The 15,192-nt window shown below is 32.0% G+C and overlaps 1 protein-coding gene across 1 annotated transcript; it reads right to left on the bottom strand.

The window, feature by feature from the left end:
* Positions 1 to 2,368: 2,368 nt before the first annotated feature.
* LOC140445094 (trichoplein keratin filament-binding protein-like) lies at positions 2,369 to 15,003 on the bottom strand. The gene is made up of 2 exons (XM_072536910.1): positions 14,812 to 15,003; positions 2,369 to 6,273 (listed from the first exon to the last, which is right to left on the bottom strand). The coding sequence occupies exon 2, from the start codon at positions 6,271 to 6,273 to the stop codon at positions 4,759 to 4,761; it is 1,515 nt and encodes a 504-aa protein (XP_072393011.1). The 5' UTR covers positions 14,812 to 15,003; the 3' UTR covers positions 2,369 to 4,758.
* Between the last annotated feature and the right edge of the window lie 189 nt (positions 15,004 to 15,192).

Here is a 15,192-nt window from a genome sequence, read left to right as displayed (position 1 = left end):
AAAAGGTAGAAATGACAACGAATACAAAAAGTTGCATAAGGAGATAAAAGGAGCAAAAGAGGCATGGCTGACGGAGAAATGTACGGAAATTGAAACACAACAACGCAAACATGACGATTTCCATATCCACAAAAAAATTAAAGAGGTACAGAACACCAGAAAAAAAAACGCAATACAGGCATAGTTGTAGACATTGAAGGCCAGATTTTGACTACCATTGAAGATAAATTACGAGGATGGAAAGAATATATGCAAAAATTATTCGAAGATGCAGCACGAAGTTCGACTGAAATAAACAATCCCTACGGCACAGAAATAACAAACGAAGAAGGAACTATGGCCAGTAAGCCGATTTAAGATGGGAAATCACCAGGACATGATGAGGTGCATGGTGAAATTTTAAAACTACTAGAGGCACACAAAATCACAGCACTTACGAAGCTGTTCAATAGCATCTACGAAACTGGTTCTTACCAAAAGACTGGCTACTATCAATATTCATTCCACTTCCTAACAAAGCTAACGCTAGAAAATGTGAAGAACAGAGATTAATTAGTTTGATGAGCCACGTACTTAAAGTACTCCTTACTATCATTCACTCGCGCATACACACCAAATTAGAAGAACACACTCAAGAGTGAAGTTCAATTTGGATTTTTTAGTTTGCAATTTTTTGCAAGCAATTTTTAGTTTGCAAGTTCTAATACAGAGAGCTAGGGATGTCAACTGCGATGTGTATGCATGTTTCATTGATTTCGAGAAGGCATTTGATAAAGTCTCACATGGGAAATTATTCGATATCCTAAAAACATTAGGACTCGATGGTAAGGATATAAGATCTCAAACGTAAATCTACAACAAACAGCAACAGTGCGATTAGAAAATGAACTGTCCGAGATCTTCACAGTCGAAAAAGGAGTTAGACAGGGTTGCATATTGTCACCGGCATTATTTAACATATACTCTGAAAACATCGTTAGAGGGGCCTTGGACGAATCAGAAGATGGGATTGGTGTAAATGGTCAACTTATAAACAATATTAGATATGCAGATGATAAAGTGTTGCTGGCAGATAGGGTGCAGGGACTCCAAAGGATGATGGATACCGTTGTAGAAACATGTAACAAATACGGCGTAAAACTAAATTGCAAGAAGACAAAAATAATGACTATTAGTAAGAATACCAACATAAACGCCCAAATTACAATAGGCGATACACCGTTAAGTTTATTAAGTTGAGATCCTTGCTGTGCTGCAGTGATCTCAGTTTGGGAACCAAGATGCGGATAGTGAGGTGCTACGTTCTTCCAGTGTTACTATATGGAGTTGAAGCCTGGACACTGACGCAAGCCACTGAAAAACGAATCGAAGCTTTCGAGATGTGGATATACAGAAGGATACTAAAAATATCTTATGTGGACCATGTCACCAACGTTGAGGTCCTACAGCGTATGACAAAAGAAAAAGAAGTGCTTAATTTAATTAAACAACGTAAGCTTTAGTACCTCGGCCACGTGATGCGGAACGAAGAAAAATATCGAATTCTTCAACTCGTTATGCAGGGTAAAGTATTTGGCAGAAGAGGACCGGGACACCGTCGTATCTCGTGGTTGAAAAATCTCCGACAATGGTTTGGGATGACCTCAGCGGAGCTGTTTCGCAGAGCAGTCAACAAAACCATGATAGCCTTGATGATCGCCAACATCCGTACCGGATAAGGCACTGAAGAAGAAGAAGATACACCGTTAGAAAGAGTGGGAAAAAATATGCTATTTGGGCTGTATTATGTAAAAATATGCTCGTATTGAAATAGCCAGAAGCTCTTTCAACAGCATTAGGAAGATTCTCTGCAAATTATCTTAAGTATCAATACACGCATAAGAATTCTTAGATGTTGCGTCTTTAGTGTCCTCCTCTATGGAGTAAAAAGCTGGAGCCTTACGATAAAAGAGCTGTCATAAAACGATTAGATGCATTTGAAATGTGGTGCTACCGACGTATGTTGACGGTCTCATATATACACCAAACAAGTAACATAACTATTCTCCAGAGGCTAAGAAAAGACAAAGAAATTATTAACACCTTAAAGAACAGAAAATTGGCTTACTTCGGCCACATGATGCGTAATAATAAATACCGACTTTTACAGTTGATTCTACAAGGTAAGATCGACTGTAAGAGAGGCCCTGGATGTAGACGTACATCCTGGCTGGAAAATCTTATGAAATAGACTGGTCTAACCTCAACAGATCTATTTCGAGCTGCTATGAATAGAATATGATGGGTCAATGTGGTCGCCAACATCTCTAGAAGATAGGCACATTTAGAAGAAATAAAAAGGAATTAACTACTACACAACGAATAACAGTAATTGTTTATTTAAAGGCAACTCGTATACATTTATTTCCATATAAATATTACTTTTAAAATATATAAACTAAAAAATGGGATTCTATTAAATAATTATCACATACAATTTCAGAGAAGAGATTGATTATACCACATCTGCTCCAAGTAAAAAATGTTAAAAGTATTGTGCAATTTTAAGAATATAACTACAGCGACAAATTTAAAGTAAGTCTAATATACTTGTCAAATTAAAAAATTTTAAAAAACAGCTGTTGTGTGATGTATGGTATTTCTAAATGGAAAGCATGTATGTCTGTTCAGTTAACCAATTTTTTGAAACTTCTTCCTATCCCAGAAAATTATTAAGTAATATGCTTATGAAATTATTTATTACAAATAAAATGTTAGTATACAAAAGCAAACCAAATTTAAATAGATATTCAAAAATCAAAAAGACCATTATTATAGACAAAGAGAATTTGAGTTTGTGAACAGAAACACCAATACCACATATTCCAATCATTGAATTACAGAAAATCTTCAATTTAACCATAGTTTTGAAATTTTACTTTTATATAAATCAAAAAAAAGGAAGAAATTTTACTTACTCCAAATTTTACAAAATAACCGCCTAAAAATACGGATGTGATTCTTAATGAATGAATAGATATTGAATTTTACCGTTACTGTCTCATTTAGCATTTATGACACGGGAATATTACAAAATTATGGCGGGTTAAGTCGACATTTGTCACAATACCAAAGAAACAACGTCGAGATGCAGTTATTACCGAACAATAATTCTGATGAGTAACGTGTGAAAGATATTCAATCTCAACTCATAATAATTATCACTATTCCTTTGACTTATCAAAAACAAAACTATTTTTGTATATTGACTAAACAAATTCTATTGTTAATGCGACTAATACATAGACAAATATACAGGATATCAGAAGAGAGAATTGGTAATACTTAGTTCAGAGTGAATACAGTGTTCACATAACACATCTGCGCAATTGATGAAGTTGATTGATTGATTTTGAAGGCATAAAATGCTAGAACAGAAAGCTGTGAAAAGAAGCATTAATGGAGATAACAGAAAGCATTGTAGTGAATGGCGTAACCATGAACACCATTAGATATGCCGACGTTACCTTAGTACTAGCTAACTGCAATGAGGAACTTAAAAATCTAATAAAGAAAATAAGCCAGACCTGTGATCAGTATGGATTAAAACTCAACGTTAAGAAAACTAAATATATGATATTTATTAGACAAATTTTCATACAGGATGACGGTATTAGAGTTAGAGATGCAGCAATAAACAAAGTGGAGGAACTCGTGTATCTCTGTACTAATATCAATCAGAGTTCGGATCCCACCATAGAAATTAAAAGCCGAATAGAACGGTCAGAGCAATTCTGTAAAAATAAGAAACGTTCTTTACAGCCAAGATCTTAGTACCGACTTCCGAGTTAGAATGATGCATTGTTATATTTTTCTATACAGTCTAATTATTAAAAGCTTGGAAGCGTTTAAGATGTGGGTATACAGACAATAACTAAACATAAGCTGGAGCGTTCACTAAGATCATTCATGAACAATACGATGTACGATGGCGATCCAGTATAACACTGATCCTGATAGAAGAACATGGTATGCCTTAAGACAATGGTATGAAAAATTTAATCCACTATTATTTAAATCTGCTGTCAATAAACCCCTGATAGCGAATAAGCTAGCCAACATGATATCCAACGAACGATAAAAGTCATCAAACTAGAATAAGAAAGTAACAGTCCCCAATATTGGTTAGAATTGATACATATTTTGAAAATACCTACAACTTTCGTCATGGTTAATAGATAAACAAATATATAATACACGCACAAGATCGTCCGATCTTTTCGCCTTACAAAATATAGTACATTCTCCCTATTTCAAGATAATAGTCACCTTCACGTGGTTCTAAAATTAGCTAGACTACGTATTTGCCACCTTGAATGCAATAAAACAACCCTGGGATATGCTAAGCAGCTTGGAAACAAAATTCATGTCTAGATTACACAGTATGCCAGAATGGTTATAATTTTAATATGAGACAATTCATCGTAACCAACTATAGACAGCTTTCATAAGGACGAGAGGGCAGATATCCGTAGTCCCTAAGAGCTATTAATATTAACAAAATAATCTCGATTCTTCCTGATCTTGAAATGTTTTAAACCCATTGAAATATTCCATAAAAATATTTAAAATAAAATAGTTTTGAAATTACTTTGATTTATTCCAGTCCCAATAAATTTGCCGCTGGGTGTATTTCTGTTATGTGAAACAGTAGCAACAAAAAGTGCAACAACAGCTAACAACGTTAAAACTAAGCAACAAAAATTAATCTTATAATTATTAAAGATAAAATCTACTTCGAGGAGGTCTAATAGGACCTTGTCTTTGCTGAATTCTCAAAATTTCTTTTTGTAGCCTTTCTTCTTCTTTTCGAATTAGTTCTAACTCTTGATCAAGTTCTTTCATTTTAACATTTTCCAACTGTGTTTCTCTTGCTCGTTTTACGCGAATTTCTTCTTCTCTAACACACTTTACTTGTTGTTTTCTTTTCTCCTCGTCTTCTTTTAAACGTTTCAAATCGTCATTGTATTCTTCTAGTTTTTTCGTCATTTCCTCACGTTCTTGCAAAATATATCTTTGATTTTCCTTATTTTTTTCCAAATTAGTTGCTATTTGCTTTTTTAATGATTCAATAACCTCTGCTACTAGTAGTTTTCTGTTCATTTCTTCTTTTTTCCACAATTCTTCTTGCATTTCATACATAGCTTTAGCCTCTGAATCAAATAAAAAGTCCATTCGTTTCTTTCTTACTATCTCTAGTTTTTGTTGCTGTTTTAGTATATCTAAAAACTCCCTTATACTTTCTTGGGTCTCCCGTCGTTTAGTTTCATTTTCAATAACCTGTTCTAGGTCTAGCTCCATTAATCTTGAAATTAATTGTCTGTCCCTCTCTAAGTTTTCTTGGATATCCTGAGTTTTCTGTAGCAGTTTTCTTTTATGCTGCCGAATATTAACCAAGGCACATTCTTTATTCCGTCTTTGTTGGTCTTCTACTTTACATTTTTGTTCTAATTCTGCCAATAACTGCTGTTGCTTAATTTCAATACTCTCTTTATATTTTAAATCTTCGCAGATACGTTGCTTTTGCCGTAATTCGGACATTTGTTTTTCTAAATCATGTTTAAGCTGTTCTTTTTTCTCTTGAAGCTGTTTCTTTTGCAACTCTTCCGTTTCTTTTTCAAGTTTAATTTTTTCCTCGTGTTGTTTTAGAATTAATTTATTTTCTTCCTCTTCTTTTTCCTTTTGCATTTGTTTTTCTATCTGTTGGTCTAACCAACTTAATTTTAAATCTTTACAACGGTATTTTGACTCGTATTGTCGTACAAGTGGATTGTTTCTTCTCCATTGATGATACAATTGTAGCTCGGCCTCTCGCCTTCTCTTTTCTTCTTCGTGTGCTTTTATATTTTCATTAACATCTTTTAACGCATCAGTTGTAACTTTTAAATTATCTCTTCTAGGTCTGTCAACTAAATGTCTACTCTTATGAACCATTATTTCTATTTCGAATGATCTCCGTTCTTCATCAAATAATTTCCTTAACTTTTCTCTTCGTTTTTCTAATTGTTCTTCTTTCTGTTTCTTGCTCTGTATGTCCGATAACATTTTATTATTTTCATTATAATATCTTGGAGATGTCCATTCTTCGAATTTACTGCAAGCGTTGTTCCAGTGATCAAAATATTTCACTGTACCATTCCAAAGTTCACTGTATCGAGTTTCTCTCTCCCGTCGTCGAATTATTTCATTTTCAGCTTGATTGCGGTGTTTTCCTCTTTGCTTGACTTTCTCCATCTGAAAAAAGTTTCTCGGATCATTAATTTGCCACATAAACTACGAGTGAAAATTGAGTGAAATCATTCAAGAAAAGTGTAACACTAAATTTCTGTCTTCCAAGACAGCCTATGTAGACAAAAAATTGTTATTTTACCAACAAAAAGAGGAAGACGTGCACTGACAGGAGTCTACCCTCTGACCAGTTGATGGTGGGTTCTACTCCCTTCCGCGGTGACACGGTTTTTAACTTGAACAAATAAATAAAAAAGGCTCGACAGAAAAAGGAGCAAAATACGAAAGGAAGTTAGAGAAAAAGACAAAACTAGTCAATCTGAAAAAAGTAGAAAGATAGGCGCATTGAACGAAATAAAAGGAGAATTAAAAGAATTGAAAATAGAACAGAGAATTTAAAGAAGAGATGTCAAAATATGAGGAAGTAATAAAGATAACAAAGCAACTAAGATAGAAATTGAACAGATTCAACGAATCCTGGAAATACTTGATAAACAAAGGAAGAAAAATACTGAAAATGGATACAGATAATCCAGAGAAATTAAAAGAAGTAATGATTATATTAAAGTAAAACTAGGGGTTGAATTTGAAGTTAAAAAATCACACATTGCAAAAAACCCTCTGTAATTCAGCTAAGCAATATTATAAATATATATATATATATATATATATATATATATATATATATATATATATATATATATATATATATATATATATTTTATATATTTGGATTTGGATTTTGGGGCATGTCTTTACTGATAGAAGCTGTCCGACGTCATAACCTAAAGTGAAAAAAAAGAAAATATGGAACTTACATAAAAAGAAAAGCCATGAAAAAGAAAAATAAAACAAGCAAGGGAGCCAAAGGACGTAATATGCTCAAAAAAAAGATACAAAAAATAAAGAGAACCATAAACTTAGATCCCCGTGCAATGAGTCTTGCAAAAGAAAGTGTAGCACAAAAATAACTGAGGATCGACGAAAGTTATTAACAAAGAATTTTGGAATCAGGATTGGACAGCAAGAAGGCTATTTATTCTTCATACTACAAAAAAATGGACCGCAAATACATTACCTGAAGACTTTAGAAGGAATAAGACCATAAACTTTTACCTTAAAGATGAAAAAGGAGAATATTTTCAAGTATGTAAGCCTTTTTATTTGTCAACACTAGGTTATAATAGTCACAATGACACAATTATAAAGTTAGTGTGCAATGCAACGGCTATATCAGTGGAAAAAGACAAACAAGGCTTACACCCGAAATACAAAAAAATTGATCGAAAATCCATATGATCATATTCAAAAATATCATCCATGCGCGTCGCACTACAGGCGAGAACACGCCCCAAACAAACTGTATCTACCGTCTGATATAATAATAAAAGACATGCACTCTGACTTTGTGCAAAGTAATCCCACTGTTGATTGTTCATATGAACTTTATAGAAATGTTGTAGTTAAGGAAAAAAACATTTCGTTTTCACATCTCGGTAACGAAGAATGTGAAATATGTGAAAGCTTTAAGTTACATAATGATGCACAATCACAAGAAAATTTGTATCCAGAATGCGAAAACTGTCAGAAATGGGATAAACATATTAAACGTGCCATTACTGCCCATCAGATATACAGAGATGATGTTCAAAAATCCATCGGTTCCTCAACGCTTTATCTTTCCGCAGACTTACAAAAAGTCATTATGTTGCAACGCCTCGAGATGTTCAAAAATGTTCTCTTTACACAACGTATTATTGCTTTTAACGAAAGTTTTGTACCCATAGGAAAAAACTCTAAAGGAAAACCTTTTGCAGTTGTATGGCACGAAGCTACCGCAGGACAGACGTAAAAAGGAAGAGATAATTAGTACCTATTTTCAGTTTTTCCTTTGCCATCGCAATCAAAAGCACATTGTACTTTGGCTGGACAATTGCTCTTGCCAAAACAAGAACTGGGCTTTATTTTCATTTCGTGTTTATTTAATAAATTCTGATCACGTTAGTACCGAAAAAATAACATTAAAATACTTGAAACCTGACCACACTTTCATGTCTGTTGACAATTTCCACCACCAGGTTGAAAACGCTTTAAAAAAAACAAAAAAAAAACTATGACTTTCAAGACTTTGAATCTGAACTTTCAAAAGCCAACTCCGGAAAAGTCATAACAAAATCTATGGCATATTCAGATTTTTACAATTGGAAAGACCATTCTTCAAAGACAGTTTTAAATAGATTAAAACCCAGAGTTATATAGCAGATCTTGTGGAAGTTGTTGCAAACCGTGGCTTTCTTCATTTAGAATACAGAGATAGTTTTTTGGATGAAGAACTTAGGCAGTTAAATTTTTTGAAAATGTCATTGGCCAAAAATAAGCATCAAATGTTGGAGCCTGAAAAATATACAACAAATCGGAGAATACCCACTTCACAGCGTGATAATATTTTAAAAAATTTATCATCTGTCATGCCAAAAGATTCCAATGTCCAATGATTTAATTTAAATTTTTGAATAAAGCTGTTTTAGTAAAACTGTATACGGTATGTTAAATTAATTGAAAAAAATTTAGAAGTTAAGTGTTTCATAATTTAATATATTTTGTTGAAAACCAAATTGCCTAATCTGTTTTATTTTAATGATAAGATTTACATATAATCAACGTTTCTAAACCAAAAATAGTTTCTTAATACATAGTTTATTTTAGCTTTAAATACCGTAAGTATTGTTAGTATATATAAACGTCCGCCCCAGAAGAGGCGCAAATGCGGATTCTGATCACTACCTGGTCGAAAGTAGGGTAAAGGCTAGAATTTCAAACATCAAAAAGGAAAGAGGCTCTAAACATGAACAATATAAGGTAGAAAGACTCAAAGAAACAAACAAAAATAAAGAGTATAAAAAAAAGATAAACAACAAACTAGAAAACAGAATAACACATGAAAACCTAAATAAAGAGTGGGAAGAATGCAGAGACATCATAAAAGAGGCAGCTAAAGAAGTATTAGGCATAAAAGGTAGAGAAAGAAAAACAAGAACGAATGACTGGTTTGACGAAGAATGTCAGATCATCACAGACAAAAAAAACAGAGCATATTTACTGATGCAACAGGGGCACAGAACCCAACAAGCAGAGGAAGAATATAAACGACTACGCAAAGAAGAAAAGAAAACTCACCGAAGAAAAAAGAGAGAATATATGAACAAAGAACTTCAAGAACTACAAGAACTAAGTAAATCAACAGAGACAAGAAAATTTTATCAGAGACTAAACAAAAGCAGAAAAGACTTCAAACCGAGAACAACGATGTGTAGAGATAAGGAAGGTAATATATTGACAGAACAGCAAGAGATACTAAGTAGATGGACAGAACATTTTACGGAAAAGTTTGAAGGAGATCCGAGAGAGACGAGCCCTGATATACCATTAGACCAAGCAGACAACAGAGAAAAGACTCCACAACAATAGACTAGATTAGAGCAGCAGTAGAAAAATTAAAGAACAATAAAGCACCGGGATCGGACCAAATAACATCGGAGTTACTAAAGGAAGGAGGAGACGCACTTCAAAAAACAATGCATGAATTGATAACAAAGATATGGTCGAATAAACAGCTACCAACGGAGTGGAATAGCGGTATTATTGTACCATTACATAAAAAAGGAAATCAGTTAGAATGTGGAAACTACTGTGGAATCACGCTGCTGAATGCAGCATATAAAATAATGTCCAATGTCATTTATGAAAGACTTAGACCACACGCTGAAAAAATAGTTGGCAAATACCAAAGTGGCTTCTGTAGACAGAAGTCAACAATAGACCAGATATTTGTTCTGCGAAAGATCCTCGAAAAAACAAGTGAATATAACATCGACACACATCATCTCTTCATAGACTTTGAAAGCGCATATGACAATATAAACCGAGAATTCTTAATAAAAGCAATGAAAGAATTTAATATACCAACACAACTAATAGAACTGATAAAAGAATATCTAAAAGTAGAAAGTAGAATCCGGATACAAAATGAATTAACGGAAACAATAGATGTGAAAAAGGGACTACGCCAGGGAGACGCTCTATCATGCATCTTGTTCAACATCGTACTCGAGAAAATACTGAGGGACACAACAGTCAATACACGAGGAACAATCATTAATAAAAGCGTGCAAATACTAGCATTTGCAGATGATGTTGACATAATCGCAAGATCAAGAAGAGAAATGATAGAGGCATACAACCAAATAGAACGAGCTGCACAAAATAGTGGTCTTAAAATCAATCAAACCAAAACAAAATATATGCAGGTAAGTAAAAACGCAGAAATAAGGCAGTCACAAAATATAACAATAGGAGAATACAACATAGAGGGGGTAAAAAACTTTATATACTTGGGATCCCTAGTCACGTCTGATAATAACGTTACGGAGGAAGTGAAGAGGCGAATATTTATTGCAAATAAATGTTACCATGGCTTAATTAGACAGCTAAGATCAGATAACGTCGCAAGAAAGACAAAATGCCAAATATATAAAACCCTAATAAGAACGGTACTCACATATGGCTCAAAAACCTGGACACTCACTAAAAGAGAGGAAACGTTGTTAGCCACCTTCGAAAGAAAAATCTTACGACACATATATAAGGGCACAAAAGAAAACGGAATATGGCGAAGACGATACAACTCTGAACTATACAAAATATACCAGGATCCGGATATTATAACATTCATTAAAATAGGACGGCTGCGTTGGATAGGCCATGTAGAAAGAATGGAAGAAGGCGAAATACCAAACAAAACATTCAAACAGATGCCAGTAGGAAAAAGAACAAGAGGAAGACCGAAACTAAGATACTTAGAACAAATAGAAAATGATATAACAACCTTAAAAATAAAAAACTGGAGAAAAAAGCACGAAACAGATCAGAATGGAGAAGAATCCTGGAACAGGCCAAGACCCAAAAAGAGTTGTCGAGCCAGTGATGATGATGATGATTGTTAGTATATGGTAACTTTAAACCCCTTAAGTGCATTTTAAACCATTAGGAAAAAATTTAGTTTAAAAATTATTCCCAACAGTTTTTTATCCCAAAATTTCTAGATATAGCATATTTTAAAAGTCGTTAGAACATAAACTAGGACAATATAGAAAAAAAAACATTTTTAATGTTGTCTCAAAACTAAAATTTTGCAGATACGGTACTGTCTATTACGACGGCAGCATAACCTTTGCTTTTGCGAATACTTCTACTTAATCCTAAATAATGAGAGAAAACAAAAAAATATGAAGAAAGCAGCGAAAGCGAAGAAGATCAAGAAGTGGAAAGGAAGAAGAAATAAGGTGTCCAACCAAAGAAGTGAAAAAAAATAAAAACGACAAAAAATTAATATAGAAGGAATATTTCTCCTCAAGCCTAAATAAGGACAGGAAACAAAGTAATGAAGAGAAATAAAGAGAAAAAGAAAAAAAAACAAAGTGTTTAACCTAAGAAGTGATAAAAGAAATACAAAAGACAAAAAATTACGAAACTCTAGAAGACAATGTTGTATACGAACTGATAAAATATGGAAGAGTAAAAATAAATGACCAAGTACAAACAAATAATAAAACAAATACAGATACTTTTCAGAAAACTATATACCTAATAGATTATCTTTAATCTAGAATTAACGAATTAACGAGTAGCACACATTTTTTTCAAAAAATCGTCATTTTGTAGTAAAATTATTTTTAATTAATATTTTTTATTTAATTTTTAATTATATTTAACTATATTTAGTTTTCAGTGGAAATTATAGAAAGTATATGTGTTATAATACATATAGAGTAGTTAATACTTGATATTATTGTAATGTTAAACAATTTTAAGCCATAATAACCATTAATCAGTATATTTAATAATTATTATGCCAACAGTAAAAATAATCATTATCCTACCAGGTGCTGGTGACCTTATATGTGAGCAATAATATGATATGAAGAATTTATAGTGGTTGTTAATATTTTTAATAGTCACGTGAAATTATTCAGATCTGTATATTACATGATTTCTAATTGATTGGAAAATATATTACTTATAAATTTATCAAATTTATTCTTCTTCTTCTTAGGGTGCCTGCCCGTTCCGAATGTTGGCGATCATTCTGGCTATGATGACTTTGTTGGTTGCTATACGCTGGTTGCTATACGTTATATGCCAAATTTATTATGCTATATCAAATCCTAGGACAATAACTTTCACGCAGGAAAGTTATATAATGTGATATAATGTCCGTGGCTATTGCAGTTTCGCAACTATATAAATATTGTCGAAATATCAACATGCTTTTTGATAGTTTTGTTTTCCCTCGTATAGTTATCCAATATTTCGCTTACCAAAACCTAACCACTATTGAACAATAGACTGTTTGCTGCTACAATGTTGTGAACAATGGAAAATCAAAAAATTAACGTCTTTCGTTACAATTGCAGTCGCGTCATACTCGAAAAAACAATTATTTTTAAACAACCGTCTCCCTTGGCTCCCAAACGACACAGCGGTGTCTTAGTTATGGAGTAACGCCCTCTACGCCATTGCCGATACTTGTCGAAGAAGACATCGCTTGCCCTTCCCAGTGCCTGCTGCTACCAATTCCATTCAGTAAAGTACAACATATACATTATTGAACACATTATCCATTACCAATTCCCATCGTTGCTCTGATATTTCAAGTACGTTTATAATAAGATCATAGTTTTATTTTGAGGTTACAGTCATTATTAGGACAGGATAAGTAAAACTCTTTGTTCTTTTATCAAGCTTTCGCAAAATTTATTTGCTTCTTCAGGATTTGCTAAAATATGGTTACAATTATTTTATCAGTAAACACAGTAAAATTAGAATTAAAAATTTGACTAAGTTCAAAGAATTTAAATATTCATATGGTGCCACTTTGTATATAAAAAGGAAAACTAGTTTTCAATACCAAAAAATATAATAAACAGAAACAAGTGTCTTTCTGACATAAATTAAACATCAAAATAATAATTACTGTCAAACATGATTCTTACAAAATTAAATAAAATTAAAATATTGTAATATTTATATATATATACATATATATATATATATATATATATATATATATATATATATATATATATATATATATATATATATATATATATATATATACTTAAGTTTAATGTTTTGTGAATTTCAAAATTTAATGGATTATCATGTTGTAAGTTTTTGTACTATTTTTATACAATGTTTTTAATTCTAATTTCATTGTGTTTACTGATAAAATAATTATCAGTTATTAAATAACTAATGTTAACCATATTTTAGTATATTCCTAAAGAAGCAAATAAATTTTGCGAATGCTTGATAAAAGAACAAAGAGTTTTACTTATCCTAATAATGACTGCAACCTCAAAATAAAACTTGATCTATATATATATATATATATATATATATATATATATATATATATATATATATATATATACATATATATATATATATATATATATATATATATATATATATATATATATATATACAATTACTTAGACTTACAGGAATAGAACCATGAACTTCCATGTAATTGTCAGGCATAAAATTTGAGCTATTTGGTCCTCCTTAATTATTATTGATAACTTATCTGCTATACATAATATTATTCTGGTAATGGTTGTAGAAGACAAAGAAGAATGAAGAACAAGAATGAAAGACAACTGTTGGAAGAAGCAAATTGTTGAATGGAGAACAAGAGCAAATAAAGTAGAGAAGTAGAGGCAGACCTCAAACCAGATGGACTGATGATATCCAGTAAATGGCTGGTCACAAAGGGATGCAAAAAATAATGAAAAGAAATGAATGGGCACACCTAAGGGAGGCTTACATCCTATGATGGATGGAATAGCTATTGATGATAATGTTCAATGTTTGCAGATAAAACTGTTATTTTATAAAATGTCAATGACAAACTGATATAGAAGAATTCCAAAACAATATCAATATACTTTGCTGGTAATTTAACAAATAATGCAGATCAATAACAATTTCGTTAAAGTATAATACATATGCATCTCATAGAATAACTTAGAATTGGAAGAATAAAATGACATGGTTGTAAATCTTACAAAGTAGGTACTTGGTATTGGAGGTGCAACAAACTATTTCATTTGGTTTTATCTAAAATTTAAACGGCCGATACCTACAGTTAGAAACAGATAGAAGACCTAAAATAAATTTTACACTAAGTCTTTTTCCGGCAAAATAAAACAAACAATTTTTTATAGGAGTATGTATAAAAAGTTTGGTTAATTATATATTATTATAAAAGCGAATATATTACTTATAATTAAGTAATGTTAACTAAAACTCATGTTTTACTTACTACAGTTAATGTTTCAATAAATATCCAGATCAAAAATTATGCTTTGGGATGGCCAAATATTAGTTTTGTTAATGAAATTAACAAAAAACAATTTTTGGAAATGAAATTGAAAATACAGGGGTTCTTTCCTAATAAATTAAAACGAAAAATTGTCTTACCTTTATGTATTTTCAACGAACTGAATAAATTAACTTAGTTTACATCTTTCTGAACTGCATAATATATATTGCTGGTATATTTCGTATATTTGATCAAATTTAAATCTACACAATACAAACATTCAACTGTCATCAATAAATTTTGACAATGACAGTAGAGACGGATTTGTTGTATCTGCAATCTGTGAGTGACAGTGACTATACAATACACCATTTTTCAAAGTAAAACCAAGTAAAACACTTGCACGTCACGATTTATACAAAGTGACGTTACTTGTATTTAAAATTTCCAGAACGTCAACCTTAGAGTTCAAATGTTTTTAACACAGCTAATAATACGAAACCCATACGGAACTGCTCGATCTTTCATAGGCGTCAACA

Source organism: Diabrotica undecimpunctata, chromosome 7 (assembly GCF_040954645.1).
Source record: "Diabrotica undecimpunctata isolate CICGRU chromosome 7, icDiaUnde3, whole genome shotgun sequence".
Classification (NCBI taxonomy): domain Eukaryota; kingdom Metazoa; phylum Arthropoda; class Insecta; order Coleoptera; family Chrysomelidae; genus Diabrotica; species Diabrotica undecimpunctata.
This window is presented reverse-complemented; position numbering and strand designations above follow the sequence as displayed.